General features: G+C 44.6%; 9 protein-coding genes across 11 annotated transcripts; 2 read left to right on the top strand and 7 right to left on the bottom strand.

The window, feature by feature from the left end:
• Positions 1–1,201: 1,201 nt before the first annotated feature.
• Positions 1,202–3,310, bottom strand: LOC108129212 (endothelin-converting enzyme 1-like). Its single transcript, XM_017247167.3, has one exon. It carries the CDS (start codon positions 3,305–3,307, stop codon positions 1,268–1,270), a length of 2,040 nt encoding a protein of 679 aa, XP_017102656.2. The 5' UTR covers positions 3,308–3,310; the 3' UTR covers positions 1,202–1,267.
• Positions 3,311–3,696: 386 nt separating this feature from the next.
• On the bottom strand, positions 3,697–4,637 carry LOC122321531 (neprilysin-1-like). Its single transcript, XM_043211647.1, has 2 exons — positions 4,460–4,637; positions 3,697–4,397 (listed from the first exon to the last, which is right to left on the bottom strand). The coding sequence occupies exons 1-2, from the start codon at positions 4,635–4,637 to the stop codon at positions 3,697–3,699; spliced, it is 879 nt and encodes a 292-aa protein (XP_043067582.1).
• Positions 4,638–5,189: 552 nt separating this feature from the next.
• On the bottom strand, positions 5,190–7,347 carry LOC122321610 (endothelin-converting enzyme 1). Its single transcript, XM_043212262.2, is given in 2 exon segments — positions 5,190–6,318; positions 6,321–7,347. Coding segments are annotated over 2 exon segments (2,019 nt in total). The 5' UTR covers positions 7,312–7,347; the 3' UTR covers positions 5,190–5,290.
• Positions 7,348–7,662: 315 nt separating this feature from the next.
• Positions 7,663–9,777, bottom strand: Nepl17 (Neprilysin-like 17). Its single transcript, XM_043212261.2, has one exon. The coding sequence runs from the start codon at positions 9,759–9,761 to the stop codon at positions 7,701–7,703; it is 2,061 nt and encodes a 686-aa protein (XP_043068196.1). The 5' UTR covers positions 9,762–9,777; the 3' UTR covers positions 7,663–7,700.
• Positions 9,778–11,410: 1,633 nt separating this feature from the next.
• Synd (protein kinase C and casein kinase substrate in neurons protein Synd) lies at positions 11,411–18,038 on the bottom strand. 3 transcript variants are annotated; one of them, XM_043211957.2, is made up of 10 exons: positions 17,885–18,038; positions 15,869–15,975; positions 15,505–15,614; positions 13,580–13,917; positions 13,295–13,521; positions 13,112–13,232; positions 12,926–13,036; positions 12,643–12,857; positions 12,364–12,521; positions 11,411–12,263 (listed from the first exon to the last, which is right to left on the bottom strand). In XM_043211957.2, exons 1-10 carry the CDS (start codon positions 17,948–17,950, stop codon positions 12,151–12,153), a joined length of 1,566 nt encoding a protein of 521 aa, XP_043067892.1. In that variant the 5' UTR covers positions 17,951–18,038; the 3' UTR covers positions 11,411–12,150. The 3 variants fall into 3 exon arrangements, with proteins under 3 accessions (XP_043067892.1, XP_017103610.3, XP_017103611.2); XM_017248121.3 differs by having other exon boundaries at positions 12,643–12,854; positions 17,885–18,037; XM_017248122.3 differs by lacking the exon at positions 17,885–18,038 and adding an exon at positions 17,425–17,543.
• A 1-nt stretch (position 18,039) lies between these two features.
• On the bottom strand, positions 18,040–19,483 carry LOC108129855 (zinc finger HIT domain-containing protein 2). The gene is made up of 2 exons (XM_017248124.3): positions 19,264–19,483; positions 18,040–19,195 (listed from the first exon to the last, which is right to left on the bottom strand). The coding sequence occupies exons 1-2, from the start codon at positions 19,290–19,292 to the stop codon at positions 18,040–18,042; spliced, it is 1,185 nt and encodes a 394-aa protein (XP_017103613.3). The 5' UTR covers positions 19,293–19,483.
• A 239-nt stretch (positions 19,484–19,722) lies between these two features.
• Positions 19,723–25,044, top strand: Adss (adenylosuccinate synthetase). The gene is made up of 5 exons (XM_017248041.3): positions 19,723–19,988; positions 21,922–22,024; positions 23,349–23,628; positions 23,691–24,051; positions 24,117–25,044. Exons 1-5 carry the CDS (start codon positions 19,815–19,817, stop codon positions 24,543–24,545), a joined length of 1,347 nt encoding a protein of 448 aa, XP_017103530.2. The 5' UTR covers positions 19,723–19,814; the 3' UTR covers positions 24,546–25,044.
• Positions 25,045–25,172: 128 nt separating this feature from the next.
• Positions 25,173–26,111, top strand: LOC108129799 (calmodulin-like protein 4). Its single transcript, XM_070282130.1, has 4 exons — positions 25,173–25,315; positions 25,460–25,490; positions 25,554–25,618; positions 25,693–26,111. The coding sequence occupies exons 1-4, from the start codon at positions 25,313–25,315 to the stop codon at positions 26,041–26,043; spliced, it is 450 nt and encodes a 149-aa protein (XP_070138231.1). The 5' UTR covers positions 25,173–25,312; the 3' UTR covers positions 26,044–26,111.
• Positions 26,112–26,131: 20 nt separating this feature from the next.
• On the bottom strand, positions 26,132–27,321 carry RpS20 (ribosomal protein S20). The gene is made up of 4 exons (XM_017248043.3): positions 27,170–27,321; positions 26,877–27,032; positions 26,557–26,646; positions 26,132–26,315 (listed from the first exon to the last, which is right to left on the bottom strand). Exons 1-4 carry the CDS (start codon positions 27,170–27,172, stop codon positions 26,202–26,204), a joined length of 363 nt encoding a protein of 120 aa, XP_017103532.1. The 5' UTR covers positions 27,173–27,321; the 3' UTR covers positions 26,132–26,201.
• Between the last annotated feature and the right edge of the window lie 207 nt (positions 27,322–27,528).

Raw genomic sequence — 27,528 nt, 5'->3', positions numbered from 1 at the left:
ATAAACAAAAAGCTATAAAGAATGATGGATGGTGTATATTTAACGATTTTTTAATATTCTTCACATTTTATTTTTAAAGGAGTTTTTGGGGCAAAATCTGTTTGCAAAAGATTTGTAACAATTGAAATTAGAAAATTTTGATAAAATTTCCGCGAGAGTATATTTTCTTGAAAATATTTTTTGTATTATAGCACTCTATTTATACTATTTAATCTGCAAAAATCATTACTCAACATGTATATAAAATTTAAAAATAGGTTACTATCGGCTTTGTTGGAATATAATCACCAAAGTGCTCCGTGGAGATATGCATATTTTCGAAATTAGCATACTTTTTGAATATACAATGGATTTTCAAAAGAGGCGCAAAAAATCACGTTGCACGATAGCTAACGACATCAATGTCATGATTCAAGTCCATGTGCATTGTTCATAATTAGGAGCGTCGAGAAAAGCATGACTGTTGAGCCACCTAGGTGCTAATCACTATTTATTTATTAATAAAAAAAATTGCCAAGGTATATTAGCTTTTGGATCCATAAAAACTAATATTATCTTTCGTTGTTTATTAAAGGTTTTAAAATGTTTATCAATTAAATTACATGTAAAGGAAAGATTCTTCTAAAATCTTCTCTGGAGCGTTAATGTTTTACAATGCGCCGTGAAACGTATTTGATACTTTTAATTTATTCATTAAATCAAAAGCTAACAAAACGAACCAAAATGTACTTATGTATGGTACCCAATCGGATTTGTTTTCAAAATTCAATTTAAAAAAAAAATCTTGTTTATGATGAAAAATATGGTCTGAAAGATATTTTCATTACATCATGTATATTCATATATCCCCTATGATTTGACATTGAAAAATCTATTGCAATAATTCCACTATAATTTTCTTTAAGCAAAGCACGAATGCATTCCTTTTAACAGAAATGAAATGCAAATTTTGTGCCCAAAATCGAAGACTACAAGTAATAAATAAAAGCTTAACTGAAAGCTATGCAGTAATCTATTATAAAATTTTAATAATGGAACTGTTTTTTTTGGCCACAGCCGATTGCGATTGCCCGGAAAGTATCTACCCAATACGATCACCATCCGAAGAGCCTCCCACTCTTACCGCCGCCACCTGTTGGATTTTGAATTAGTTATGATCATTATCATTATCTTATGATAGATTTATTATTTAATTCTGTTAAATTTCGTTTTAGGAGTGAGAAGTACAAAATATCAATATAATCATTAACATTTTCTATCCAAGCTGCTAATAAACGGCGCACTTGTACTCCGGATCCATGGGGGCCTCTTGCGAGCAGTTGTAGACCCAGGAGAATTCCTGAAAGTTAGACAGTGAACCAATGACCCTAAACTTACTGGGAGCATGATTGTCATCTTTGGCCACCGATGACTGAAAAAGTGAATGGACATCGTCGCACCAAAGTTGGGCGTATCCCAGAAAGAATATCTGGCGACTGCTGAGTTCCAGTTCCTTCATGGTCTCTCGCTGCTTCCGCTCCTCCGTCTGGTTTCTCAGCCATTTCTCGTAGGCTATATAGGCAAACTTGACTCCGGCATTGTCCGCTATGTTCTCTGATTGGTCCTCCGTCTCCGGCAGCTCAGATCCAGCATACTTGTAAGCATGGTACTGGGCTTGGAAGCACTTCCTCCGCTCCTCAAATTCATACCGGGACTTAATGTCCCACCAGGGAGCTAAATTGCCGGATGCATCGTAGCTCCGACCTTCGCCATCAAATCCATGGACCATCTCGTGCGCGAGCAGGAAGCCTAAAATTGCGTACTTAAGCGCCTCCGGGTACTCGTCGCCCCAGAAATAGCGAGGCTGAAGAAGGGCCACTGGAATGGTGATTATATTCTCTTGGATATTGTATGCGGGCGTGAAGCTGAGAGTCTGACTGAAATCCAACGAACTGCCAGGCAGTTTTAGCTTTTCTGCGGATCCTATAGCTTTGGCCGAAAGCAAATGCTGGATATTGGCAACGTAGTTGTATCTATCGATTTCCACTTTCCCGAATAGCTTCTCGAAGTCTTCCGAGTCATAGGAGTTGATGTGCAATGCCATACGGTCTAGTTTTTCGATAGCCACCTGCCTGGTATCGTTTGTTATCCAGTCGAGCTTGTCGCCCTTCAGGTGCTCCCGGAAAATGCCCCGAATCTCTTCCCAAACGGAAAACACTTCCGCCTCGGCTTTGGAACTGCGGTACCGTTTGTACACCAGATTCTCAGTGAGCTGGCCAAAGTATTTCTTGGTCTGGTCGACGCACCACTTGGAGAGATCCTTTTCGTTGGCGTCCACAAAGTAGGTCTCTAAAAGGTGCCACAGGATATAGTTAGCCTGCGTGGCAGAAGGAGTGTTCTTCATTAAGACTAAAATGTTGTCCACAAATTCCTCGTCGGTGACGTACAGTTGGTCCGGGATATTCTCCTCGCCGAAAATCAAACCAAAGTACTCGGTGAAGTTCAGATAGGAGATGTACTTCTCCTCCAACTCGGCCATTGTATAGAGCGAAACACTATCCTCTAATGTGTTAGAGGAGACCCCTTCGAAAAGCTTTTCGTCAAAGCTATTAAGATTTTTGGCAATGTTCTTAGCTTCCTTCGCTTCCACGCCGAGGTAGTCCTGCAGATCCTTCGATATTCTGGCTTCCTCTAAAATATCCATTAGGCGAGAGCCGCTGAATTTGGACCGATCAGGAGGATTGAGATAGACTCTGTTTAGCGACGTATTTTTTATGTCGTGCATTATGTCAACGGCGAGAATAAGGTTCTTGCCATACTTCTGATGGATATGGGCCTCAGTTCGCCACCAATTGAAGGCGGAAGAGTTCCATTGGTCACCGGCCACTGCCGGCATTTCACCAAACTCCCGGTAGACATTCTCGAGAGCCACCTTGTAGAGAACATCATCTCGGTTCACGTTGGCGCAGGACAGAAAGAATCGTTGCATTTTCTTTTCCAGTTCTGATTGAAGTGACTGGGAGCGTAATATACGCAACAGTCGTCGATTAAAGCCATCTAAAAGCAGCTGAAAACTGTCAGTCATCGCCTTACCCAGCAGCAGGGCAGGATTCTGACGATTCCAGTTGCCGCAGGCATACTCGTAAAAGTTGTCGCAAGGCGCCGCCTCCGGCTTCATCATGCCTTTCATCTCTGCCACCTTGGCGGCGAGGATGATTCCTTTGGCGTACTCCGAGGTTAGGTCATCGGCAAATACGTTCTCTGTGTCCGTTGGCAAGGCCAATATCGGAACTTGTAGGATGAAGAGCAACCACAGACGACTGATCATAATTCCGCGCTAAATTCAACTGATTCTCTGAGCTCTCTGCATCGCTGTCGTCGGTGGGTGCGGGCTTATCAGCGGCTTTTGCTTATACAATCTCCAGAGTGCTGGGGTAGGTCAACTCCTTATCTCCTCATGTTTCCGCCGACTCTTATGATTCTCCCAATGTCATGTAAATCCTCTCTTAAATATATATTTTGAATCCCATTCCGATTTTCCTGGCCTTTCCCAGCCATGCCCCTCTTTTATTTCCCGGCCTGGTGCCCCGATACAGGTCCCCGTTTTTGGGAGAGGGAAAACCAAAGCACTGCTCGGATGCGGAACCACAAGTTTATTTAAAGATTCTATGACATATATGACGTAAGTTTGTAGACGGCGGGGCAATCTCGGTAATCTCAGTACATGGCACATCGGTGAGCGGGGCTTAGCTTAGTCTGATTGCCGCATTGGAAGGCCTCGGCGAAGGACTTGCTGTTGGCCATCATGACGAATACCCGCGACTCGTTCGGCGGATGGACGCTATTCCGGACAAATGCTGGGCGCCGATCCTCGAGTATATCGGTGCACATCGACTGTGCCACACTGAGGTAGAACAATTGCTGTGGTGTCTGCGACATATTGGGCAGTGTCTCCGTGTCCGGCACTTTGGATTGCAGCTTCAGCCACTTGGTGTATGTGGCATAAGCTAGGCGGATGCCCACATTGTCGGCTATGTTCTCACCCTGGGCCTCCATTTTGGGCAGCTTCAAGCCACTGTAGTGCAAATCGGCAAACTGATCCGCCAAACAGTTCTTGTCGTGGTCGAAGATCAGCTTCGTATCGGGGCTCCTGGAATCGCGGAGGTTGCCATGGTTGTCGTACAGCCGGTTGAGATCGTCGAAACCATGGGCCATTTCATGGCCCAAGAAGAATCCCAAAGTCCCGTATCTGAGGGCCGTGGGATAGGCGTCGTCCCAGAAGTAGCGGTGTTGCATGTACATGGCTGGCAGCACCACCAGATTCGCCTCGTCGTCACATAGAAAGGCGAATCGATGAAGCCATCGTAGTAGTTTTCGCTCCGGGAACTCCGCATCAGATCCGCCTTCAAGTGGGCCGCCTGAACGGCCAGCAATCGTTGGACATTGCCGTAGAAATCAGCCGAACTGATCACCAAGGCACCGTACTGCTCCTCAAAATTCGTGGGCTTGCCGCCGGCTATCTCGAAGGTCATATCCTTGAGTTTCTCCAGCAGATCGTCTTGCGTCGGTTGCTTCAGCCATTTCACGCCGTCAGAGCTCAGTATCTCCTGAAAGGTGGCCTTAAGCTCCCTTAAGCTATGATACCCAATCGCAAACATTTTCAAAATCCAATTAAGAAAATTTATATTTTTGTAAAAATTGTTTAAAAAAAATACTTCCAAAGCTTCTTCAAGTGTCTATAGATTAAGATGTAAAATATGGTCTGGTAGATATTTTCATTACATCACATATGTATATACATACATACATATATATATCCTATATGAATTGAAATTGAATAATCTATTGCAATAATTCCATTATTATTTTCTTCAAGCCAAGCACCAATGCATTCCTTTGAACAGAAATAATAAATCAAATTCTGTCAAAATCCCAAACTCGAAGACTACAAATAATAAATGAAAGCTTAAATGAAAGCTATTTAGTTATCTATTAAAAAATTTTAATAATCGAACGTTTTTTTAGGCCACAGCCGATTGTGATTTTTTTTTTCGGAGAGTATTTACCGATTGCGATTGCCCGGAGCGATCATCATCCAAAGAGCCGCCCAATCTACCCGCCGCCACCTGTTGGAGTTGGCTACTCCACCCTGGTCACGAAGGCGTGTTCGCTGCTTCCATTGGATTTTGAATTAGTTTCTCAACTCCTCATTATCTTATGATAGATTTATTATTTAATTATTTTAAATTTTGTTTTAGGAGTGACAAGTACAAAATAACAATATAATCATTAATATTTTCTATCCAAGCTTCTAATAAACGGCGCACTTGTACTCCGGATCCATGGGGGCCTCTTGGGAACAGTTGTAGGCCCAGGAGAATTCCTGAAAGTTAGACAGTGAACCAATGACCCTGAACTTACTGGGAGCATGATTGCCATCTTTGGCCACCAATGACTGAAAAAGTGAATGGACATCGTCGCACAAAAGTTGGGCGTATCCCAGAAAGAATAACTGGCGACTGCTTAGGTCCAGTTCCTTCATGGTCTCTCGCTGCTTCCGCTCCTCCGTCTGGTTTCTCAGCCATTTTTCGTAGGCTATATAGGCAAACTTGACTCCGGCATTGTCCGCTATGTTCTCTGATTGGTTCTCCCTCTCCGGCAGCTCAGATCCAGCATACTTGTAAGCATGGTACTGGGCTTGGAAGCACTTCCTCCGCTCCTCAAATTCGTACCGGGACTTAATGTCCCACAAGGGAGCCAAATTGCCGGATGCGTCGTAGTTCCGACCTTCGCCATCAAATCCATGTACCATCTCGTGGGCTAGCTGGAAGCCCAAAGTGGCGTACTTTAGCGCCTCTGGGTATTCGTCGCCCCAGAAATAGCGAGGCTGAAGAAGGGCCACTGGAATGGTGATTCTATTCTCTTGGACATTGTATGTGGGCGCAAAGCTAAGAATCTCGTTGGCATCTACCGAGACGCCTGGCAGCTTAAGCTTTTCCTCGGATCCCATAGCTTTGGCCGAAAGCAAATGCTGGATATTGGCAACGTAGTTGTATCTATCGATTTCCACTTTCCCGAATAGCTTCTCGAAGTCTTCCGAGTCATAGGAGTTGATGTGCAATGCCATACGGTCTAGTTTTTCGATAGCCACCTGCCTGGTATCGTTTGTTATCCAGTCTAGCTTGTCGCCCTTCAGGTGCTCCCGGAAAATGCCCCGAATCTCTTCCCAAACGGAAAACACTTCCGCCTCGGCTTTGGAACTGCGGTACCGTTTGTACACCAGATTCTCAGTAAGCTGGCCAAAGTATTTCTTGGTCTGGTCGACGCACCACTTGGTCTCTTTTTGTTGGCTTTCACAAAGTAGGGGTCCAGAAGGTGCCACAGGATATAGTTGGCCTGCGTGGCAGAAGGAGTGCTCTGCATTAAGGCTAAAATGTTGTTCACAAACTCCTCGTCGACGACGTACAATTTGTCAGGGATATTCTCCTCCCCGAAAATCAAACCAAAGTACTCGGTGAAGTTCAGATAGGAGATGTACTTCTCCTCCAACTCGGCCATTGTATAGAGCGAAACGCTATGCTCTAATGTGTTAGACCTGACCCTTTCGAAAAGCTTCTCGTCAAAGCTATTAAGATTTTTGGCTATGTCCATAGCTTCCTTCGCTTCCACGCCGAGGTAGTCCTGTAGATCCTTTGAAATAATGGCTTCCTCTAAAATATCCATTAAGTGAGATCCCCTTAATTTGGTCCCGTAGCGAGAAGGAAGACGGAGATAAACTCTGTCATGCATTATGCCCACGCCGAGAATAAGGCTCTTGCCATACTTCTGATGGATTCGGGCATCTGTTCGCCACCAATTGAAGGCGGAAGAGTTCCATTGGTCACCGGCCACTGCCGGCATTTCACCAAACTCTCGGTAGACATTCTCGAGAGCCACCTTGTAGAGAACATCGTATCGGTTCACGTTGGCGCAAGACAGAAAGAATCGTTGCATTTTCTTTTCCAGTTCTGATTGATGTGACTGGGAGCGTAATATACGCAACAGTCTTCGATTAAAGCCATCTAAAAGCAGCTGAAAACTGCCAGTCATCGCCTCACCCAGCAGCAGGGCAGGATTCTGACGATTCCAGTTGCCGCAGGCATACTCGTAAAAGTTGTCGCAAGGCGCCGCCTCCGGGTTCATCATGCCTTTCATCTCTGCCACCTTGGCGGCGAGGATGATTCCTTTGGCGTACTCCGAGGTTAGGTCATCGGCAAACACGTTCTCTGTGTCCGTTGGCAAGGCCAATATCGGAACTTGTAGGATGAGGAGCAACCACAGACGACTGATCATAATTCCGCGCTAAATTCAACTGATTCTCTGAGCTCTCTGCATCGCTGTCGTCGGTGGGTGAGGGCTTATCAGCGGCTTTTGCTTATACAATCTCCAGAGTGCTGGGGTAGGTCAACTCCTTATCTCCTCATGTTTCCGCCGACTCTTATGATTCTCCCAATGTCATGTAAATCCTCTCTTAAATATATATTTTGAATCCCATTCCGATTTTCCTGGCCTTTCCCAGCCATGCCCCTCTTTTATTTCCCGGCCTGGTGCCCCGATACAGGTCCCCGTTTTTGGGAGAGGGAAAACCAAAGCACTGCTCGGATGCGGAACCACAAGTTTATTTAAAGATTCTATGACATATATGACGTAAGTTTGTAGACGGCGGGGCAATCTCGGTAATCTCAGTACATGGCACATCGGTGAGCGGGGCTTAGCTTAGTCTGATTGCCGCATTGGAAGGCCTCGGCGAAGGACTTGCTGTTGGCCATCATGACGAATACCCGCGACTCGTTCGGCGGATGGACGCTATTCCGGACAAATGCTGGGCGCCGATCCTCGAGTATATCGGTGCACATCGACTGTGCCACACTGAGGTAGAACAATTGCTGTGGTGTCTGCGACATATTGGGCAGTGTCTCCGTGTCCGGCACTTTGGATTGCAGCTTCAGCCACTTGGTGTATGTGGCATAAGCTAGGCGGATGCCCACATTGTCGGCTATGTTCTCACCCTGGGCCTCCATTTTGGGCAGCTTCAAGCCACTGTAGTGCAAATCGGCAAACTGATCCGCCAAACAGTTCTTGTCGTGGTCGAAGATCAGCTTCGTATCGGGGCTCCAGGAATCGCGGAGGTTGCCATGGTTGTCGTACAGCCGGTTGAGATCGTCGAAACCATGGGCCATTTCATGGCCCAAGAAGAATCCCAAAGTCCCGTATCTGAGGGCCGTGGGATAGGCGTCGTCCCAGAAGTAGCGGTGTTGCATGTACATGGCTGGCAGCACCACCAGATTGGCCTCCGTCACATAGAAGGGCGAATCGATGATACCATCGTAGTAGTTTTCGCTCCTGGAACTCCGCATCAGATCCGCCTTTAAGTGGGCCGCCTGAACGGCCAGCAGTCGTTGGACGTTGCCGTAGAAGTCCGCCGAACTGATCACCAAGGCACCATACTGCTCCTCAAAATTTATGGGCTTGCCGCCGGTTATCTCGAAGGTCATATCCTTGAGTTTCTCCAGCAGATCTTCTTGCGTCTGTTGTTTCAGCCATTTCACGTCGTCAGAGCTCAGTATCTCCTGAAAGGTGGCCTTAAGCTCCCGCCACAAATTGCTTAGATCGTTGGGTATATGCGGACTCTGCTGCTCCAGCGAGTTATAAACCAGGTGATCCACCACATCGGGCATTAGATGGGTCAGTCGCTCGGCACAGATCGCCTTCTGATTCCTCTCATCCACCAGGATTTCGTAGTCTCTCAGCAAGCTCGAGAGCATGTAGTTGGCCAGTATCCTCTTGGGAGTGCTGGTGAGGAGCTTTTTTAGCTGGGAGAGATAGCTGCGCACGCTTTCGTAAACGGGCAGATTGTAGTCGTGACCGAGCCAAGTTTGCACAAACCGGGTCATGTTTAAAACACTTCCATAAGTATCAGTCATGTTGCTTAGCAGGGTCAGACGATTCCTTAGCCTGGGATCGCGGTCCTGGCTCCAGTCCTGCACATGACGCGACAGCTCCGCTTCCAGTTCAACGATCTCCTCAGCCGTTTTGAGTGCATGGCTACCCGGCAGTCCGAGTAGACTTTGCAACCGCATCTGAATCTCCAGCTTTTTGGCCAACTTTGATGACTCGTCGATCGGCACAAGATCGTTCCTTTGGCCCAAATATAATCGATTGATCTGCGAGTTTTTGTAATCCGGCGCGACGTAGACACCGAGTAGAGTTAGCTTTCCATATCGGCTCAAAAGTTGGGCCATCGTTTCCAGCGGATCAAAGTCGATGCCAGTCCAGGCATCGCCTTCCACGGCGGGCATTCCTCCAAACTCCCTCAAGACACTGATGATCCGGCTACGCTGGTGGATCCTCAGAGCCGTCGTGTCCAGGCAGGACTCGTAGAAGTATTTTACACGCGTCTCCATGGGCCAATCTGTGCTCATTCTGGGCTGGTTTAGCAGATGCCTTACCCTCCGCAAGTAGCTGGCGAACATGTCCTGACCAACACTAGTGTCCTTCTCCTTGGTGGCGCCGTTTATACGCGCAAAGCTTCCACAGGCATACCCGTAGAAATCGTCACAGGGATCGGCTGCGGAGTCCATGAAGGAGAGCATTTGCGCCGACTTGGCACTCCGCATGATCTGTTGCCCCTGGGGTGTGGTCAGGTCCTTGAACACGCTTCCATGAACGGCGGCGCCGGAAGGTTGTTGAGTTAATGCGATTAAGATTATGAGGCAGCAGGTGGAAGCCCGGACGTAGTCCATCGTGTTTTGTGTTGGAGCTTCGATTTCATACTGAGCTGCCTTATCGGGGCTGCACCACTATCACAGCTTCCGCTCTCCATTTTTTGTTTATTTTGTTTATTGCTTTTCTCCTGGTCATAGCCACTAATCTCTGCTCCCGCCGGTGCTCTAGTGGCTCATCGCCATCTCTTATTGCCTTCCTCTCCCTCGCAGACCATTACAATTGGAGGGGTCTTATGTTTTGTTTGTATTTTACTTATTTTTTAGTCAGGTACCTCCATCCCTAAAGATAGATTGTCCATCAGCATGCGGTTCATCCCTACTCCACAGCCACATTTTCCTCCCACATCAATCTAGATTCTAGATTCTAGATATACTCTGCATGCTGCACGCTTTTCCCAATTTTGGAGGGAAAAATTGACAAAAAATTGAAATAAAATTTCTATCAGAGATTTTAATGCAGAATTGTAGCAAATCGATCTACAAATCATTTAAGACATTCCTCTCAAAGATCGGATCAAAATTGGCAAAGATAGAGGCATCGCCGTGGGCCATATAAGCAGTTCTTAGGCTTTTCCCAATTTTGAAGGGATTCCATGGGAAAAATTGACAAAAAATTTTAAAAAAATTTCTATCAGAGATTTTAATGCAGAATTGTAGCAAATCGATCTACAAATCATTTAAGACATTCCGCTCTAGGATCGTATCAAAATTGGCAAAGATACAGACATCGCCGTGGGCCATATAAGCAGTTCCTAGGCTTTTCCCAATTTTGAAGGGATTCCATGGGAAAAATTGACAAAAAATTGAAATAAAATTTCTATCAGAGATTTTAATGCAGAATTGTAGCAAATCGATCTACAAATCATTTAAAACATTCCGCTCAAGGATCGGATCAAAATTGGCAAAGATAGAGGCATCGCCGTGGGCCATATAAGCAGTTCTTCCGCTTTTCCCAATTTTGGAGGGAGTCCATGGGAAAAATTGACAAAAAATTGAAATACAATTTCTATCAGAGATTTAAATGCAGAATTGTAGCAAATCGATCCACAAATCATTTAAGGTATTCCGCTCTAGGATCGGGTCGAAATTGGAAAAGATACAGACATCGCCGAGGGCCATATAAGCAGCTCATACGCTTTTCCCAATTTTGGAGGGAGTCCATGGGAAAAATTGACAAAAAATTTAAATAAAATTTGTATCAGAGATTTTAATGCAGAACTGTAGCAAATCGATCTACAAATCATTTAAGGTATTCCGCTCTAGGATCGGGTCAAAATTGGCAAAGATACAGACATCGCCGTGGGCCCTATACGCAGTTCTTAGGCTTTTCCCAATTTTGAAGGGAGTCCATGGGAAAAATGGACAAAAAATTTAAATAAAATTTGTATCAGAGATTTTAATGCAGAATTGTAGCAAATCGATCTACAAATTATTTAAGACATTCAGCTCAAGGATCGGATCAAAATTGGAAGTTATATAAGTTATCCAGTCGGGTTTCAAGAAGATGACAGCAAAAATATAATTAACTTAAAATATGTACATTGCTTGCATTTTTTACTTCAAAAATGTAATTATTATTTGCAAGTATTAGACAAAGATATAGCCTTCCTTATATCCACTAAAAGGTAGATGCACATCAACCTGCAAAAGAGCACTCAAAGAACAACTGGTTTTTTGTTTGTTTTTATTTCAATAATTTAAGTCATTTAAAAATGTACATGTACACAAAACTTCATAAATAATAAATGTTTAAGAAACGCATTACAAATGCTATGCATGTACAATATCCAAATATGCCAAAGGTTTCGTTTCATCCTCCCGACTGGCAACCAAAAAGTTTCCAGCCCCTGGGGAAGTAAAAATGCAGTTGCATCTTGACAAAAAGTACACAATTTCGGTTTTAGTTTTAGTTTGTTATACATAGCATAAATTACATAGTACATTCAATTTGTAATGTCCTTTCACGTTTACACTTATTGTTCTGTTCTTACGACTTTTAACTAAGTTTTCTGTTACATATTCTGTATGTAGGCATGTCTGCATATTCTATACCGGTCCGATGGGGTCCGTATTGCTACTGTTGGTGAGTTGATTGGTAGGTTGGTTGGTTGATCGGTATATATCCATTGCTTATAAGATCCAATGCATAATACCTTGGATGCCGCGCTATTCGATTAACGAATAACGCATAGATCGGCGATTGCTCATATAACAATTCTAATACATATGTATGGTAATAATTTCATCAACGACTGTTTTTACTTTAAACGCAATCCGCGATGCGTTCCTGTTCCTAACTTCGCTGTTAATCTATATATATGTAAATACATATACGTATATGCTTTTATGTATATATATATATTTGCTTAACGACTTCCTATAGTGCCCGCCAGTCCGCCAGTCCGCCTTACGCGTTGATGTTTTCTACATAATTCGCCGGATACAAGCCGACGCGCCCATTCATACGTCCCTTGCACCAGCCTTGTTCGTCTTCATCTTCAAGCTTCTCGAAAACATCACCTGAAAGTGCAAAGCAACGAGGGATTAGCAACGTCATCATATGGAAGGCTTCGGCATTAGTATCGCGCTATGCCTCGCCAACCCCAGCCGTGTCACGCACCTTGTTTGAATGTGAGCTCATCACTCTCAGCGCCCTCGTAATCGTAGAGCGCTTTGACCGGCACGCCCGGCTCACCGTTGTCCACCAGCACGTTGTCGGCCTCATCCCACTCCTCCTCCTCCTCGAACGGATTTGTATCTACTTTGCCGTTGCCATTGCTGCATGTACATATACAAATTGAAATCAATTAGTTCAATGAAAATGAGCGCATTCAACGCGACGTGTCTCCCAGCAAGCAGTCGAGTGTAATTCAAAACAATACAAACTGTTTCAACTTACGTTACGCTCGAATTCCGATTCGAAGCCGCCACCGTTGCTGCTGCTGCTGCTGCCGTCGTCGCAGTTGTAGCTGCTACCGCCGACGCTTTGGCTTCGGATGTGGTGCTTGAAGACTGGGTGGCCGATATTTCGCTCTTCATGCTAGCTCTGCTGCTGGCACTGCCCACGGTGCTGGCGGTGTTCTTCTTCAGGCTATTGGTTGGGGGGTATTCCTGCTGGTATAAAATATTCTCAGTTAGTTTCGCTAGTTAGTTAGATACTTAGATAAGTAGACAACGCTTACGTGCACATCCTCAGCCACAGGTCGCTGATTGATGAGCGTGATGGGTGCTGCCGGCAGTGCTTCTTTTGATTTGTTGCCCTTGGCAATGTCACGGAACTCCTCCGTATATTCCTATTATTAAAATGACAAGAATATATATTAAAATATGGTAGTTTGGATCTATGCTCGCCATCACTATAAACTCACCACAAATGCCGGCCAGTTCATAGCCATGTTAATACCATATTTATTCGACCAAAACTTGAGGTCTTTTTGCTGGTCCGCATTGTTGATGGTGTGGTAGAATTCTTCGTAGATTTGGGGCAGGCTATTAATTAATGAAAACCATTAATATTATTATCTTAAGTTATTAAGTTGGATGAGCTATACCTTTGCACTTTGGTTAGGTCCAGACAGGCGTGCACATTGAACAGGATCTCTTTGAAGAACTCCATCCGCGTCTTTTCTAAAGTTTGGCACTTGTCGAACACAGATGTCATGTCCTCGATGTATACAGAATTGTATTTGGTGATTTCGGCAATGGCTTGCTCGTACTTCTCCCGACACTTTTGCACTTGATCTTTGGTTTTCTGCACTCGATCGTGCATTTTCTTTACCTGCCGAAATTTAAGGAAAATTAATAAAGGTTTCAAACTGGTTATATATATGTCTCACCTGATCCTGCGATAGTGAGCTGTCGGCATTAGCATTACGCTCCTGGTTGGTGGCACTGCGCTCCGTCTTGCAGGCCGAGTGGTAGTCCGCCTTGGCCTTCTCCACCTTGGCCAGGAGCTTGGCCCAGGGCTTCTGGGCCTTCTTGAACAGATCCTCCAGGTCTTTGCGCTCCTTGATCTGCATTAGCGTGTGGTGGTAGTTCTCCTTCTGCCAGGTTTTGATCTGGGTATTGACATCGTTGCAGAGGTTGTCCTTGATCTTCATATGGACGTCGCAGATGCGCTCCGATTCCGTCAGCACGCCCTTCCAGGCCGCCTCAGTGGTGCCGTACTCCGGTCCTGCAAAATATCTCCCATTAATAAATCTATTCGCAATTATTAATAGATTACAAGTTTGTCACCGAGCTGACGTCATCATGGGGCCCTTGAGGTAAAATGGGCTTATCTAATCAGCCACAGACGCCGCAACTGTAGCCGCAAAACCAAATATCGAGAAGCGTATCATGTTGAGCGTGTATGGGTGTGCCGATCGAGCCGTGGAACACCGTGGAGGAACATTTTTGGAATTTTTTATTGGGCGCTAACAAAGAGCGAGCGCCCCAACCGCAATCAAATTTATATGATGGTCGGACTTATAATTGGCGATGCACGAAACTTGTTTGCTTAACGACTCACTAGTATTCCCAATCGGATGAGCCACCTGCCTCCCCTGCCGTACCCCCACCGCCTGACACACTCACAGAGACACAATATATAGAAATTGAGACGCTTAGCACAGAAATAACTCGTTCTATTTTCCCCAGTCGCATTGATTTTCGAAACCATTTCAAGCGACGCTTTGGCTTTGGTGCCGGTTTGGTGCTCCGATGTGGGCCGGGTAATGGGCCACTGGTCAAGCGCTTCTGCTTCTACTATCTGTATCTGTATTTCTATCTGTCTCTGTGTCTGTATCTGTATCTATAGTGTGTGTGTGTGCGTAGTATCTGTAAGTGTATCTTTGGCTAGACGCAGCTAGGCAAATTCCGCACAAATACTCTTCTAGGATGGGGAGGGGTGGATGAGCGGTAGAGGAGGCAGGTAACCAGCCACTTTTGCAATTGCCCACTGCTGGTTACTTGTGAAAGTGGACACGGAGAATTCCGTGCAGAGGCGGTCACAGCAGCAATGAGGCAAAGCGGTTTCCAACTTTGCAAGCTCTGTACTCAATTTCATTTCAACGAAGAACCCGGCACACTGTCCCGGATATCCGCCAAAAACAGGGCTGGGAGACCCCAATTAGCCAGATAAGCTACTGGAATTCAGTTATTGGCAGGGAAATAATGGGAAGAAGCTTATCAAGAATCGAACTAGCTTGTTATGACATTGTTTTGGACATAAAAGATACTTTATTTGGCCTTGTTTTTGGTTAAAACAAACTATAGATTTCCTCGATATCTTTATCTTTTTCCCCAACTAACCGTGAAAAGCACTCTGCTTCCTGTAGAAATCTCATTTTTGCGGATAAACAAACCCATAAGTAATTCATGGCTCATTAACATATTTTAATAAATTGGGCAGGCATTTTTGAACCACAGTGCGAAGCTTTTTGTACCGACAAAAAAACGAGGTAACAACAAAAAAAAATGCCATTAATAGCTTAAGCCACTTATCGCACAACGGCAAGAACAACAACACCAATGGATGGGCCAGAATGATGTACAGAGAGCCAGCGGGCAGGGCGGAAGACAACGTGACGCTTCTGCTGACGCCTCAACTGCCAGCGGGTCAGTTGCTGCTCCACTGGGCCGGTGACACGCCTTCTGCCGCCTGCCTCCACCCTCAAGCTTCCCAAGCGAACAAAGTACATGTGTAAACACATGACCAGGGGTTACATGATGATAACTGAGAGTGGGTCTCTGGGCAAGACCACCCACAATTCGCACTTACCTTTCTCAATGAGTTCAGCCCATTTCTTGGACCAGGCCCGCAAGCTTTTCGCGTATCCCTTCTCGATGTCGGCCCGCTCCTGCACCAGTTGCTGTAGGTCATTGCAGAGTCTGCGTACGGAATGAGACAAAAATCAAAATAATGTAAACCGGTTTGGGTTTTTTGGTTCGGATATGGGTATGGGTATGGGTATGAGTATGGGTTTCGACGGATTCAGCTGGCAATGACCCAGCGGGACAAGTGTTTGAGAGAGTACACAGAGAGAAAAACTAACAAAATGGTCATTTGTGAGATTCATGATAGAAAGTTGAGTTCTGAGCTTAGATTTTCTCTCTGGGTTTTTATAGTTTTGGTGGAAACTCACTTGTATCCATCTTCGATTCGCTTTGTGGCGCGTTTATAGTTTCCGGGCTCCCAGAAGGACTCGCTTCCAGCCTGCAGGAGCTGGTCATCGCTGTGGTGGGACATTTCCTGTTCAGATCCAATGACGATGTTAGAATCAAAGATAAACTCTAATGGGTTTATTCATAAAATATATGAGATTATGTTACGTAAATAGACGGATGCGATAAACAACGTTTAACCACAGAAGAGCAACAACAACAACAACAATAGCACGCTTTGTTTATAAGCAAATTTGTATTTTTTTTTGTAGTGTTTATCTTAGCTTGCCGAACAATAATGTACTCCGAACGATTGTTTGCCTAATTTGCTTTTTGGTATTCGATTAAGAAATTCCTGAAGCACTGAAGCAACAGGTAGAACTTTAATTTGGAGGTTTGTGCTTGCTCCGAAAGTGTGCCCAATTGATAAGGCTTATCGCGGAGGGTGGCTTAGATTCAGATGACTCATTAGACTAGACTGAAGGAGGAGGAGCTGCGAGGAGCAATATCTTATCATGCGATTGCTTCACTGGAGGAGTTTCCTGCATAATCCCTCCCGCCCAGCTGTTTGTAAACAATGCCCAATGCACATTGGCCGCATATAACGGTTGCTATCAGCAGCAGACCCACTCACTCACTGCCTCCCCGACCGGTTACTGGCGGCCACTGTGCATCGTAGTCATTGGGGAATTTAATCACCACACACCGAACACAAACCGCTGGATTGATGGATGACAGGGTGGGCGAGTCTTGAGATTTTGTGTTGTGGTGTGCTTTGATTTGTCAGCGATTTGTTGTCATCATCATTTTCATTGCCATCGATGCGCTTACGATGCGATGCGCGATGCTTGTCTTGGTCTGGCCATCAGGTTTTTCTAGCTTGGAAAATATTTTATGGCCACTGCTGTTGCTGTCATAGACTTATTTAGCATGGCGGGCTCTGGCGCTTTTCGCGAGTAGAAATTTCCAACAGAAAGTTTACAAACAGGTTGACGCATACTTCGCATATTTGAGAAGATAGATAAGCAGCAACTTTACGGCGCTTCCAATACATCTATCTTCACACATACAGGCACATATACACTTTCGGCTAACACACACGTCGGGCACCGTGGGGCCGATAAGCGGCAGCCACCTGCCCTGCCCCTGCCCCCTCCCTCCCGATCGTCCACAAACTAGTTTTATCTCAAAGATTGAACTTCTCGTTCCGTTTACTGTAAATATTTTCATCTTATCCAGGTAGACCTTACATAAGGTCGCATTGCTATTAAACAGCAGTGCCTGCTTAGATATTTTTTGCACTAATTTTCGAGAACGAAGAGCACCTTCTGACCGATTGGGTGTCTGTTGTTGCCACACGCACACTAGCTCAGGGAGAAATTCCGCTACACCCCAGCGTTTACACGAAATGTTCTAAGTCCGTTCGGAGCGTGGCTCCTTTTGTTGTTGCTGCTGCTGCTTCACCTTCCCAAGGTGTTTTGATAAACAGGTATACGCGACCGTAACGCCCACCGTTGGGTGGCGGAGGAGCACCTACCAAGTAACAAAATAGCGAAAAGCACTACACTCGAGTGGGTCTGAGAAAAATATCGCGTATCCGTATCCGTCCAATTAAAAAAAAAGTCGCGGAATAGAGATGGGAGTTTCAGAGCAGATAGTTTTCATCGGTATTCTTTGGTATTTTTCAGTCAGCTGGTTTTAACGTTTCTGTTTTGCCTCACCATTCTAACCGGTTCAAATATTTCGACATATATATTTCAATAGATATATTTAGCATCTTAACTTCCATTATGTTAAATAATAATCTATATTTAAGCTCATATAGCAGCTATATAATTGTAAATAAAAAAATACCTAGTTCTCTGAAAAAAAAAGTTATCGAAACGGTTATTCGTTTAAACGGTTTTAGTTTTCGCGCTCAACTTTCATTTTAGTTATATTTTTTAAAAAACCATTATATATCTTTATCCTACAATACAATACAATATATACTATACCTTACTACCAACTACATGCCAAAATGATTGCATTATAAGACTTATGGGCTCGATTATAGCGTCCATCTGACCAGCCTGCCAACCAACAAACACAACAGGACAAAACAGTACGGGGTGTAATTAAAAACAAAATTTTTATTTTTCTGACAGAAAGTTCAAAGGACCTCCTCCCGCGCCACATAAGACAGCATAAACTCAATCTTTCGCACCAGCTGCGACAGCTTTGTGCGGTCTAGTTCCACGCTACCGCTGGCCAAGGCGAATAGCTTCTGAAACTCGGCCTCCTGTGGATTCTTTCGTTTGATCAACGCCTTTGTCTGCTGCAATAGGTGAAGGACATCGCTCAAGGCAGCGAGTTTGTTTGTCTTTGTGGCCATAAGCTGGCGGGCATCTTGCTGCAGCTGCTCCCTACTCTCCACCAAAAAATTTGAACCACCTCCGGCACTTCCTACAGCAGCAGCCCCTGCCGGACTGTTGCCCGTGGTGATGGCTTCCATTTCCACGGACACAATCGCATCCTCGGCATCCTCGAAGTTTGTGCCATACTTAAGAGTGGCACTGAGATTTACCAGATGGGCCACCGCCTCGCTGGCGTTGGTCCGCTGCTCGCCACCAAAGAACCGTGCTACACACGCATAGGCGCTAATGATATTCCACAGATTGCAGTGCAGGCAAGGCGAGGGTTCTTTTTTGCAAATGTCCGAAAACTTGGCTATGTTTTTGTGTATCTCAGGAATGGGATTTTCTTTCTTGGCCTCTTCTTCGGGCGTGCGAATGACAACTATCTTGGAGTTCTTCGGTTTCAGCCACCAAGGCTTGTAATCGGGCATCAGCTTCATGATGTCTCCATTGGTGATCAGTTTTTGAAACTCCTCCTGCTCCTCTGCCGTCAGCCTGCTCCACACTTCATCGGCGTCGTTGATATCGATGCCTTTGAGTCTTGAGGCGATGTCTTCTTCGAATTCCTCCTCAATAGGTTCCCCAGGCACACGATCTTCCCCATCGTCATCGTCCTCTCCTTCCGGTTCTTCGTTATCATCCGAATCTATGGAGTTTTCCAGACCGTCGGCATCAAAATCCTTGGGATTGAAGCCGGCATCTGTTTCTCGCATTCTTCTAAGAATATCGTAGATCTTTCGCATATCCTCCTGGCTTTCCGGAGTAGTTGTAGCTCCCGCCAGTTCGTCCTGAATGCAGGACTTGTAGAACTCTTCGGAGCATTTCAGATGCTCCTTTGACTTGTAGCATCCCACGCTGCAGTACAGGGCGTTGCACTTTGGACAGGTGTACTTGAAGGCATCTGTCCGGCAGCTGTAGGTATTTAAGGTAACTTTATAATTTTAAGGACTTTTATTTTAAACTTTAAAATAAGAACTTACAAGTGACACTTTTCCTCGGCCTCCGACATGGCTTGTATCTCGATGTAAACAAACGCGGTTTCCTAAACAGCTGTTGGAGTTGGTGAGACCGTGGCCCGTAGATACAAAAATACCAAGCTCATATATTGGGGTTTTTTTTTGTTTTAAAAAATAAACATGCTTAAGTTATATACTATAAGAATTGGATTTAAAGTTGCATTAATTTTAAACAAGTATATTATTTTCATTAGTCTATAAGACATTTTCTACAAAGGGTATAGAATACCAGAATATAAAAGAATTTAATTTAATATGGTAGCAAAGAAATTTTACATATTAATGAATATATATAAATTAAGTCTTAATGTAAGAGTTATTTTGTCAGAAAAACATAAATTTAACAAAGTTTAAAACGAGGCTGACAAAGGCGTTAGGGAAAACCGTATCTGCCGCTTTCCTAGCACCTCTGGTCCCACTGACACCAACGAGACACATTACACATTCGCAGCGTGCTCCGAGTTTCCAACCGACCCGACGACCGTGCTTTTCCGTTCCGCTCCGTTCCGGGAAAAATGTCAGAATCCAGCGCCATTAACGGCAATCACTACGAACAGCTCCATCAGGGCCGCACCAAGATGTACAAGTCCAAGGTGGCCGTTGTCCTGGGCGCCCAGTGGGGTGACGAGGGCAAGGGCAAGGTGGTGGACATGCTGGCCTCCGATGTGGATATTGTATGCAGGTGTCAGGTAAGAAAAACGCCAAAAAAAATTGGCCTAGCATTACGAGTGATAAGGTTCGCAATTAGTGCCTCGGGCTGTATCCTTGGCTCAAGGACATCTCCCGCCAAATAGGCGGGCATCCCCAGCATCTGCGTATTTCACCAGCGGCGCGACATTTTCTTCACTACCAACTATTATCGCTCTTTTTCGGGGCATTTGTATTTATCAATTCTGGGGCCCGCCATGTGGCCTGCGTCTGTGTTCCGCCCGTGAGCTGTGTTTGTCCAAGTGTTTGTGAGAGGGGCGCATGTGTGGGGCAGTCCCCCAGTTCCATTCTCGTTCTCAGCCCGTCTCACGTGTGTTTGTGTGTACGCCGCAGAGGTGCCTACATGGCGGATTTACCGCCAGATTTGGTCAGAGAGGAAGATCATGGGAGAACTACATATATAGATAGTATATGGAGAGTAATCATATCTCTTCAATTTATGTTTAAAAAAATATATAATCTTTTTAAAACAAAGTATCTCTTGAGGATCTGAAAAAAGTAATAGATAACAACTGTAAATACTCCATGCTAATAGAGTATCTTAGAGATAAAAATGTATCTCTGAAGTACTAAGTGTATCTTTGAGATACAAATTAAGGTACATTCTTCTTTTAAGATTCTTTCACTACTTCTGGCTACTTTTCTTAAAATCCAAGGGTAATCAACACTATTATTCCGTCGGAAAGTCTGCCATCAATGCTGGCGCAGCAAAATTCGTCACTCGGCCAGACTATCTCTTTCCCACCACTGGCCATTCACACGCTTTTCGTCTCCCTCTCCGCTGACGTTAATTCCTATCCACACATCCACATCCACATCCACATCTGTTTTGCTTGCTCAGCGTACTGCTGCCAGGTTTACATAACCGCCAACATCATCCATTCACCCATGGAAGCAAGAACCACTACCGGGAAGTACCGTCCCAGCAGAATCCTTGTGGATCTCCTGGGAAGCGGGAATTCCAAGAACTTAGAGCATTCTAGGTATCAGACATTGCGTGCATTTTACTGGCTTTAATGGACTGTTTATTCCGACCAACAACTACTTGTTGATTTATGCTATAGGTAACCGGATCATCGTAGCCCTCCAAACGCGGTTCAATGCACGATATGGATTAGAGGGGGAGGAGAACCAGGAGAGCCTCTATGCAACATTGTGACTCAGTTGAATGGGCCCTGTTATCAGTGCCCTTATATAATACCCAAGCTATTATCGCACCCCCCTGAGTCACACGACTGGCACGCCCCTTAGGGGCGATTCCGCTATTGCGTCGTGATAGGCCAGGGTCGGGAGCTGGAACCAGGCCTGAAACCCTGCCCAGACTGCGATCTTTCTATTTCCTCGTATCTTATCAGAGGCCTCTCTCCTTGGCACTCCGTAAACATTATGATTATCTTGCTTTTGGTTTTTTTAGCAATGATTTGTGAAGGTCCACAAATTTCCCTGCTTTTTATTATTATTTTTTTTGCGTCGCTAATAAAAGAAAACAAAAAATATTTTAGATTAGCAAAATATATGAAATTTTGTACAGTTGCCAAAAAAAAAAAGAAAATGAAAATGAAATGAAAACTATCATTAAAATGTAGTGCTGACGTATCCGCGAGATACACTGGGTTGTGGGATAGTTAGCTGTATGGGTGGGTGGAATGATTTCCATTTCGTTTATTTGTCATCCGATATTGGTGGGCACGTGGGGCCTATAAGCCATTCCCACAATTTACATTCTAGTCGGATATATATTTATTTATTTTTCACACAATTCTTGTTTTTTGTTTTTCTGCTACGCCGTCGTACAGGCTTATAGAAAAACAAACAATGCTAATTTTGTATATCAACAGCTACATATACATACCACTATATACTATACATATATCTGGGAATAATTCGACTAATTCCTCCTCTCTATCATTATAGGGTGGCAATAACGCTGGACACACTGTGGTGGCCAATGGCACGGAGTTCGACTTCCATCTCCTGCCCAGCGGCGTTGTGAACGAGAAGTGCGTCTCAGTGATCGGTAAGTCACTAGCCAGGTAGCCAGGTAGCCAGGACCTAGGCTATACCAGGATAAGACTCAAGACTCAAGAATATAGAGAAGAAAAGTTTTGTCAATGAAAGTAAGCAACCGATTTCTTTCAACTTTTGTTTTTTGTTTTTTTTTTTTTCATTTAAAATTTAAATATAAATTTCAAGCGAATGTATAGAGTATAGATCGTAAATATACGTTTTGTTTTGCTTTTAGTTTTCCCTCGTTCTGCGGTATATATATGTATATATACGTATATATAATGTATCCCGGGCAGATAGATGTATGGTAGGAATTTCTGGCAAAGATTTAGTGCATCATTGACATTGGCTCGTGGGTCAGTTGGCCTGTTTTTCTGACTGCCCATGAAAATGAAAGGTTTTCTATTTGTGTAGATGGGCAATTGAGATAATTGAATCAGAGTACCACCCCCTCTACCCCCTGGGCAGTGCCTGGCAGTACTCGAGTACATGACGTCATGTCACGGACTGTCACCGTCAAGGTCGTGTTTGTCAATATTTCGCAACTTTGTCCTGCTACTTTTGGCTTCAAAAGTTTAATCGATGTTGCCGAGGGGGGGTCAAGGATGGGGGGTGACATTGTTTACCAAGCGCAACAAACCAACCCGCACCGTCATCGTTTGTCACAAGACTAATTTATGAGATAATCAGAACCAGAACCCCACAACCACACTCATAGTCCCCTTAAAAAAAAAAAGATATCGTTTATGACACAGGGACAGACTCAGAGCTCACACATATAGCGGAAAATTATTCTAATCAGGCAATTAACTTATTATTTTTAATTCCCCACCCGCTCAGGGCTCAATTCAAACGACCCCGGGCTCGCGTGCCCCTGTATTATGGTTCGCCAACTTTATTTGTTATGCAATTCCCCCCCAAAATTCCCCCGATATAGATATCATATTTGAGGCCTCTTGATTCTGGTTCTTGAATATGGCTGGCTTTAGCCAAGTTGCATGTTATCTTGAGGACTTTTTTTACAACAGCCCCTTAAGAAATTAGCGGCATTAGGCCATAATTCAGGGAAACCATCAATAGAATTCTAGGTATTAGTTCTTAGGAAAAAGTAAGACGTAATAGTAGATTAAAACAAGAACAAAGGCTATACCTATCTAGTTCCAAGACTCCATGTAAGTCACACTGCAGATACAAAGTAATTACTTGGCAAGATATATATTCCTCATTAAAATAAACAAGGCCACTGCAGATGGGGGGAACTATTCTAGACTCTATAGTCTAGACTCTAGACTAGAAATTATTACTACAACTTTTGTGCTTGTCTCGCCTTGCAGGCAATGGTGTCGTGATCCACCTGCCCTCGCTCTTCGACGAGGTGCTCAAGAACGAGGCCAAGGGGCTGCAGCATCTGGAGAACCGGCTGATCATCTCCGATCGCGCTCACCTGGTCTTCGACTTCCACCAGCATGTGGATGGCATGCAGGAGGCCGAGAAGGGTGGCAAGTCCCTGGGCACCACCAAGAAGGGCATCGGCCCGGCCTACTCCAGCAAAGCCACCCGCAATGGTATCCGTGTTGGCGAGCTTCTGGGCGACTTTAATCTGTTCAGCGACAAGTAAGGAGTTGGTACCATAATATATAGAGAATCTATTACTTATCCTGGGTACTTATCCGCAGGTTCAAGTCGATTGTGGCCACGCACGTGCGCCTGTTCCCATCGATTAACGTGGATGTGGAGGCGGAGTTGGCCCGATACAAGGACTATGCGGAGAAGGTTCGACCCTACGTCAAGGACACCATCTGCTTCCTGCACACTGCCCTGCGGAATGGCAAGACGATCCTGGTCGAGGGCGCCAATGCCGCCATGCTGGACATTGACTTTGGCACGTATCCGTACGTGACGAGCAGCAACTGCAGCATCGGTGGTGTGCTGACCGGCTTGGGTTTGCCGCCGCAGACGATTGGCGAGGTGATTGGCGTGGTCAAGGCCTATACGACGCGAGTGGGTGACGGCCCCTTCCCCACCGAGCAGTTGAATGTGAGTATAGAATAGTGCCTCACATAGCCATTGGACAACCTCTAACCATATGCCTTCCATTTCAGGATATTGGTGACCTTCTCCAGACAAGAGGCTTTGAAATTGGAGTGACCACAAAGCGAAAGCGCCGCTGCGGCTGGCTGGATATACCGCTGTTGAAGTACACCTCGTTGGTAAACGGATACACCTGTATCTGCTTAACGAAACTGGACATCCTTGATACGCTGCCAGAGATCAAGGTGGCTGTGGCCTACAAGAAGCCCAATGGTGAGAAGCTCGATCATTTCCCCGGAACCATCGCTGAGCTCGGCGCCATCGAGGTAGAGTACGCTGTGCTTCCCGGATGGCAAACGTCCACCGAACACATTCGCAACTTCAAGGAGTTGCCGGAGAATGCCCAGAACTACGTCCGATTCCTAGAGAGCGAGCTGAGCGTTCCCGTACGCTGGGTGGGCGTGGGCAAGGGCCGAGAGTCCATCATCAATGTGCATTAGCCAACCAGAACCAGGTGCCGACGTACTTATGCCTACAATATATGTGTGTATATGAGACGGAAACGCTTTAAAGCCCGTTTAGCCGGAGATGCATAGTTGCGGATCGGCGCATAACTAACTAATCCAACCACAGATACAGATAATACAGCCCTAACCCACAGGAATCAACTAATATTTCGACTATCTACAAAATTTGGACACAAATTATTAGCTTATTGCTTCTTTAAGTTATATTTCTTAGTCTTTGATGTTCACAATTTCATTTTTGAGCGTAGCTGTTGTGGCTCACACGCATATTATCCTATATACTATATAAATTGTTTTGAAGAGGACCTTAGTTTTTAAGATCATCAGGTGCAGTTTCAGATTTTGTATGCAAACGGGAAGCAGATATTTTTTAATGTACAATAACTAAATGATGTTGTTTTAATATTTAAATACAACAGTGTGCTCTGACTTGTGTAATTGTGTCGCAAGATAAATACATTTTAAAACAGAACTGAAGTTTTATTTCATTAACAAAATATTAGGTATAAAAGTTTAAAAATGTTTTTAAAAAAAAACTATTCGATTGGCAGAGATGTTATCGATTATTCTTATCAGATATTTTGGTGACTACAGTTCGTTTTGTCGTTTGGTCACACTTCCCTACTACCTGTTTGATTTCTTTGATTATTTTATTTATTTTCGTTACTTCTGTTTACCGTATTTGTTGTTTGTGTTCTTTTCTGTTCCGTTTTGTTATCAAATTTAAAAACTTCTTTATCATGGTAAGTTAAAATAATAGTGTAAAGTTAAATCTTTAAGCACTTTTGTGGAAAATAGAACGCTTTCTTTCTAACTGAACTTTCCACTTGACTGCCCCCATTAACCATTTTTTATGCAACTTTCTATGCCCAAAAATGTTTCTATAGGCTCGCTACTTCAAAGAACAGGATATCGATGGTGTGTATTCCTAAAACTCATTGATGATTCATTTAAAAAACCTTTCTTATCTACAACCTACAGAATTCCGCGAGTGCTTTTATCTATTCGCCCGTTCGGGCCAAATCAACAATTTGGACGAACTAACTGTAAGTCTCTTTCCCCAACCCTATGGACACATACCAACGAAAGTAATTAACACAATGTTTACTTCTTCATTCAGGTTATAATGCGTTCCCTGGGTCTCTCGCCTACCATTCAAGAACTGGTTTCGTATCTGAAGCAGAAGAATGGGAAGATGAGTTTCGCTGACTTTTTGGACATTATGCACCAGCATTCCAAGGTGGAGAGCTTGCCGGACGAGGTGATTGCCGCCTTCAAGGCAGCTGATCCCCAGAACAAGGGCACCATATCGGCCCGGCAGCTGCGCAATCTCCTCCAGAACTGGGGCGAGGGCCTATCCATGCGCGAGGTGGACAACATATTCAGGGAGGCGAATGTCAACAACAATAGCACCGTGCGATATGCAGACTTTGTTAAGATTGCTTGTGCCCCAGTTCCAGACTACTATTAGACTACATCCGGGTATGGTACTACATCCCGATCAATACATTCCAGTACACAGCACGCCCCAAGAATCCGCACAATAATAAAGAATAATATTTAGGTAAAGTTTTGCTGTTTTTATTGGAAAGGCAAAACTTCACCGCCTTGTAAAAAGGTAAAAACTTCTTAGTTGGCAATGGTGACCTCGACCTCTACGCCAGGCTCGATGTTGATAGAGGTGATCTTCTTGACGATCTCCGAGGGGGAGTGCAAGTCGATGATGCGCTTGTGGATCCTCATCTAGAAATGAAGAAGACAGATTAGTTGGAGGTCTAGACTAGTTAGAATCTAGAGTATTATTTGTTAATTTGTCGAATTCGGAGAGCCAAATTGTGAGGCATATCATCAAAGTGGACTATGAGAACACGTTTAGTCTGGGCAGACCATAAAGATACTGCGAAAAGGCTGGTGTGAGCCTAATCCCGATATCAGATCTGTCCACGAATAGAAGTACTCGTCAGTTGTTGGAAGATGTACCCACCTGGAAACGATCCCAGGTCTTGGAACCCTCACCGCAAGGAGTCTTACGGGTGGTGATACGCAGGGTCTTGGTCGGCATGCGCACGGGCCCCTAAAAGAAAAAGAGACATATGATATATTAGTTTACAATTCGGAATGTATTTGAAGATCTGTACACTGAACCTTATATACTCTGACACTGGGGGAGAATCAGTGGCAAAGTAATGTCCGATTCAGGCATTTTTCTCTAGCATTTATTAATGACTAGGCTAGGCGTCTTGTAGGCACGCGAAGCCTCCAGGTAAATGCCACGGCAGGATCGAGAGCTGGATGATTACTCACCTTGACACGCAGGTTCTGGTTCTTGGCACCGTTGATCAGGTCACGGCACACGTTCTCCAGGGAGCGCACATTCCTGGAGGTCAGGGTGATGCGGATGCGGTGCACAGAGGCAGAATCGCCGCCATGGGGCTTCTCAATGTCCTTGGGTGCAGCAGCCTGCGAATGGAGTACCAACAATTAGTGAGGTTATGTGTTTAAGCCGCCACGTGCAGAGGTTTTCTGGCAATTTCACAGGAAACCCTCTTGTCAACAGTCTCCAGGGACTCGCGGTGATCTTGGCTTTCCATGCTTACCATTATTTAGCAATCTCTCTGGTCGAGGTATTCAAATCTTTATTTTTTGAGCAGCGCTGAACCAGTCGGTCTTGCTGATAGAAAAAGAAGAGACCTGGCCACATATTTTGTTGTTAGAGGTGAAAGCACAGAGGTGTTTTTTTTGATAATTCAGTGTAACCAGAGAAGTACTCTAGACACCCTGTGTGAATATACTATGGAGGGTCGCATTTTTTAGCTTTTTATAATAGCCCGAAGGAATATAATTCTAAAATTAATAACACAATAATTTTTTTTATTTGAAAACATTTATAAATTCACATATATTCGGATATAAAAAAAAGTACCACAACTGTTGGAACATAATTCCCCAGTTAACA

The sequence above is a fragment of the Drosophila bipectinata genome, chromosome 3R (genome assembly GCF_030179905.1).
Source record: "Drosophila bipectinata strain 14024-0381.07 chromosome 3R, DbipHiC1v2, whole genome shotgun sequence".
NCBI lineage: Eukaryota > Metazoa > Arthropoda > Insecta > Diptera > Drosophilidae > Drosophila > Drosophila bipectinata.
The sequence above is the reverse complement of the archived record's forward strand: the minus strand, read 5'-3'. Positions and strand labels throughout refer to the sequence as shown.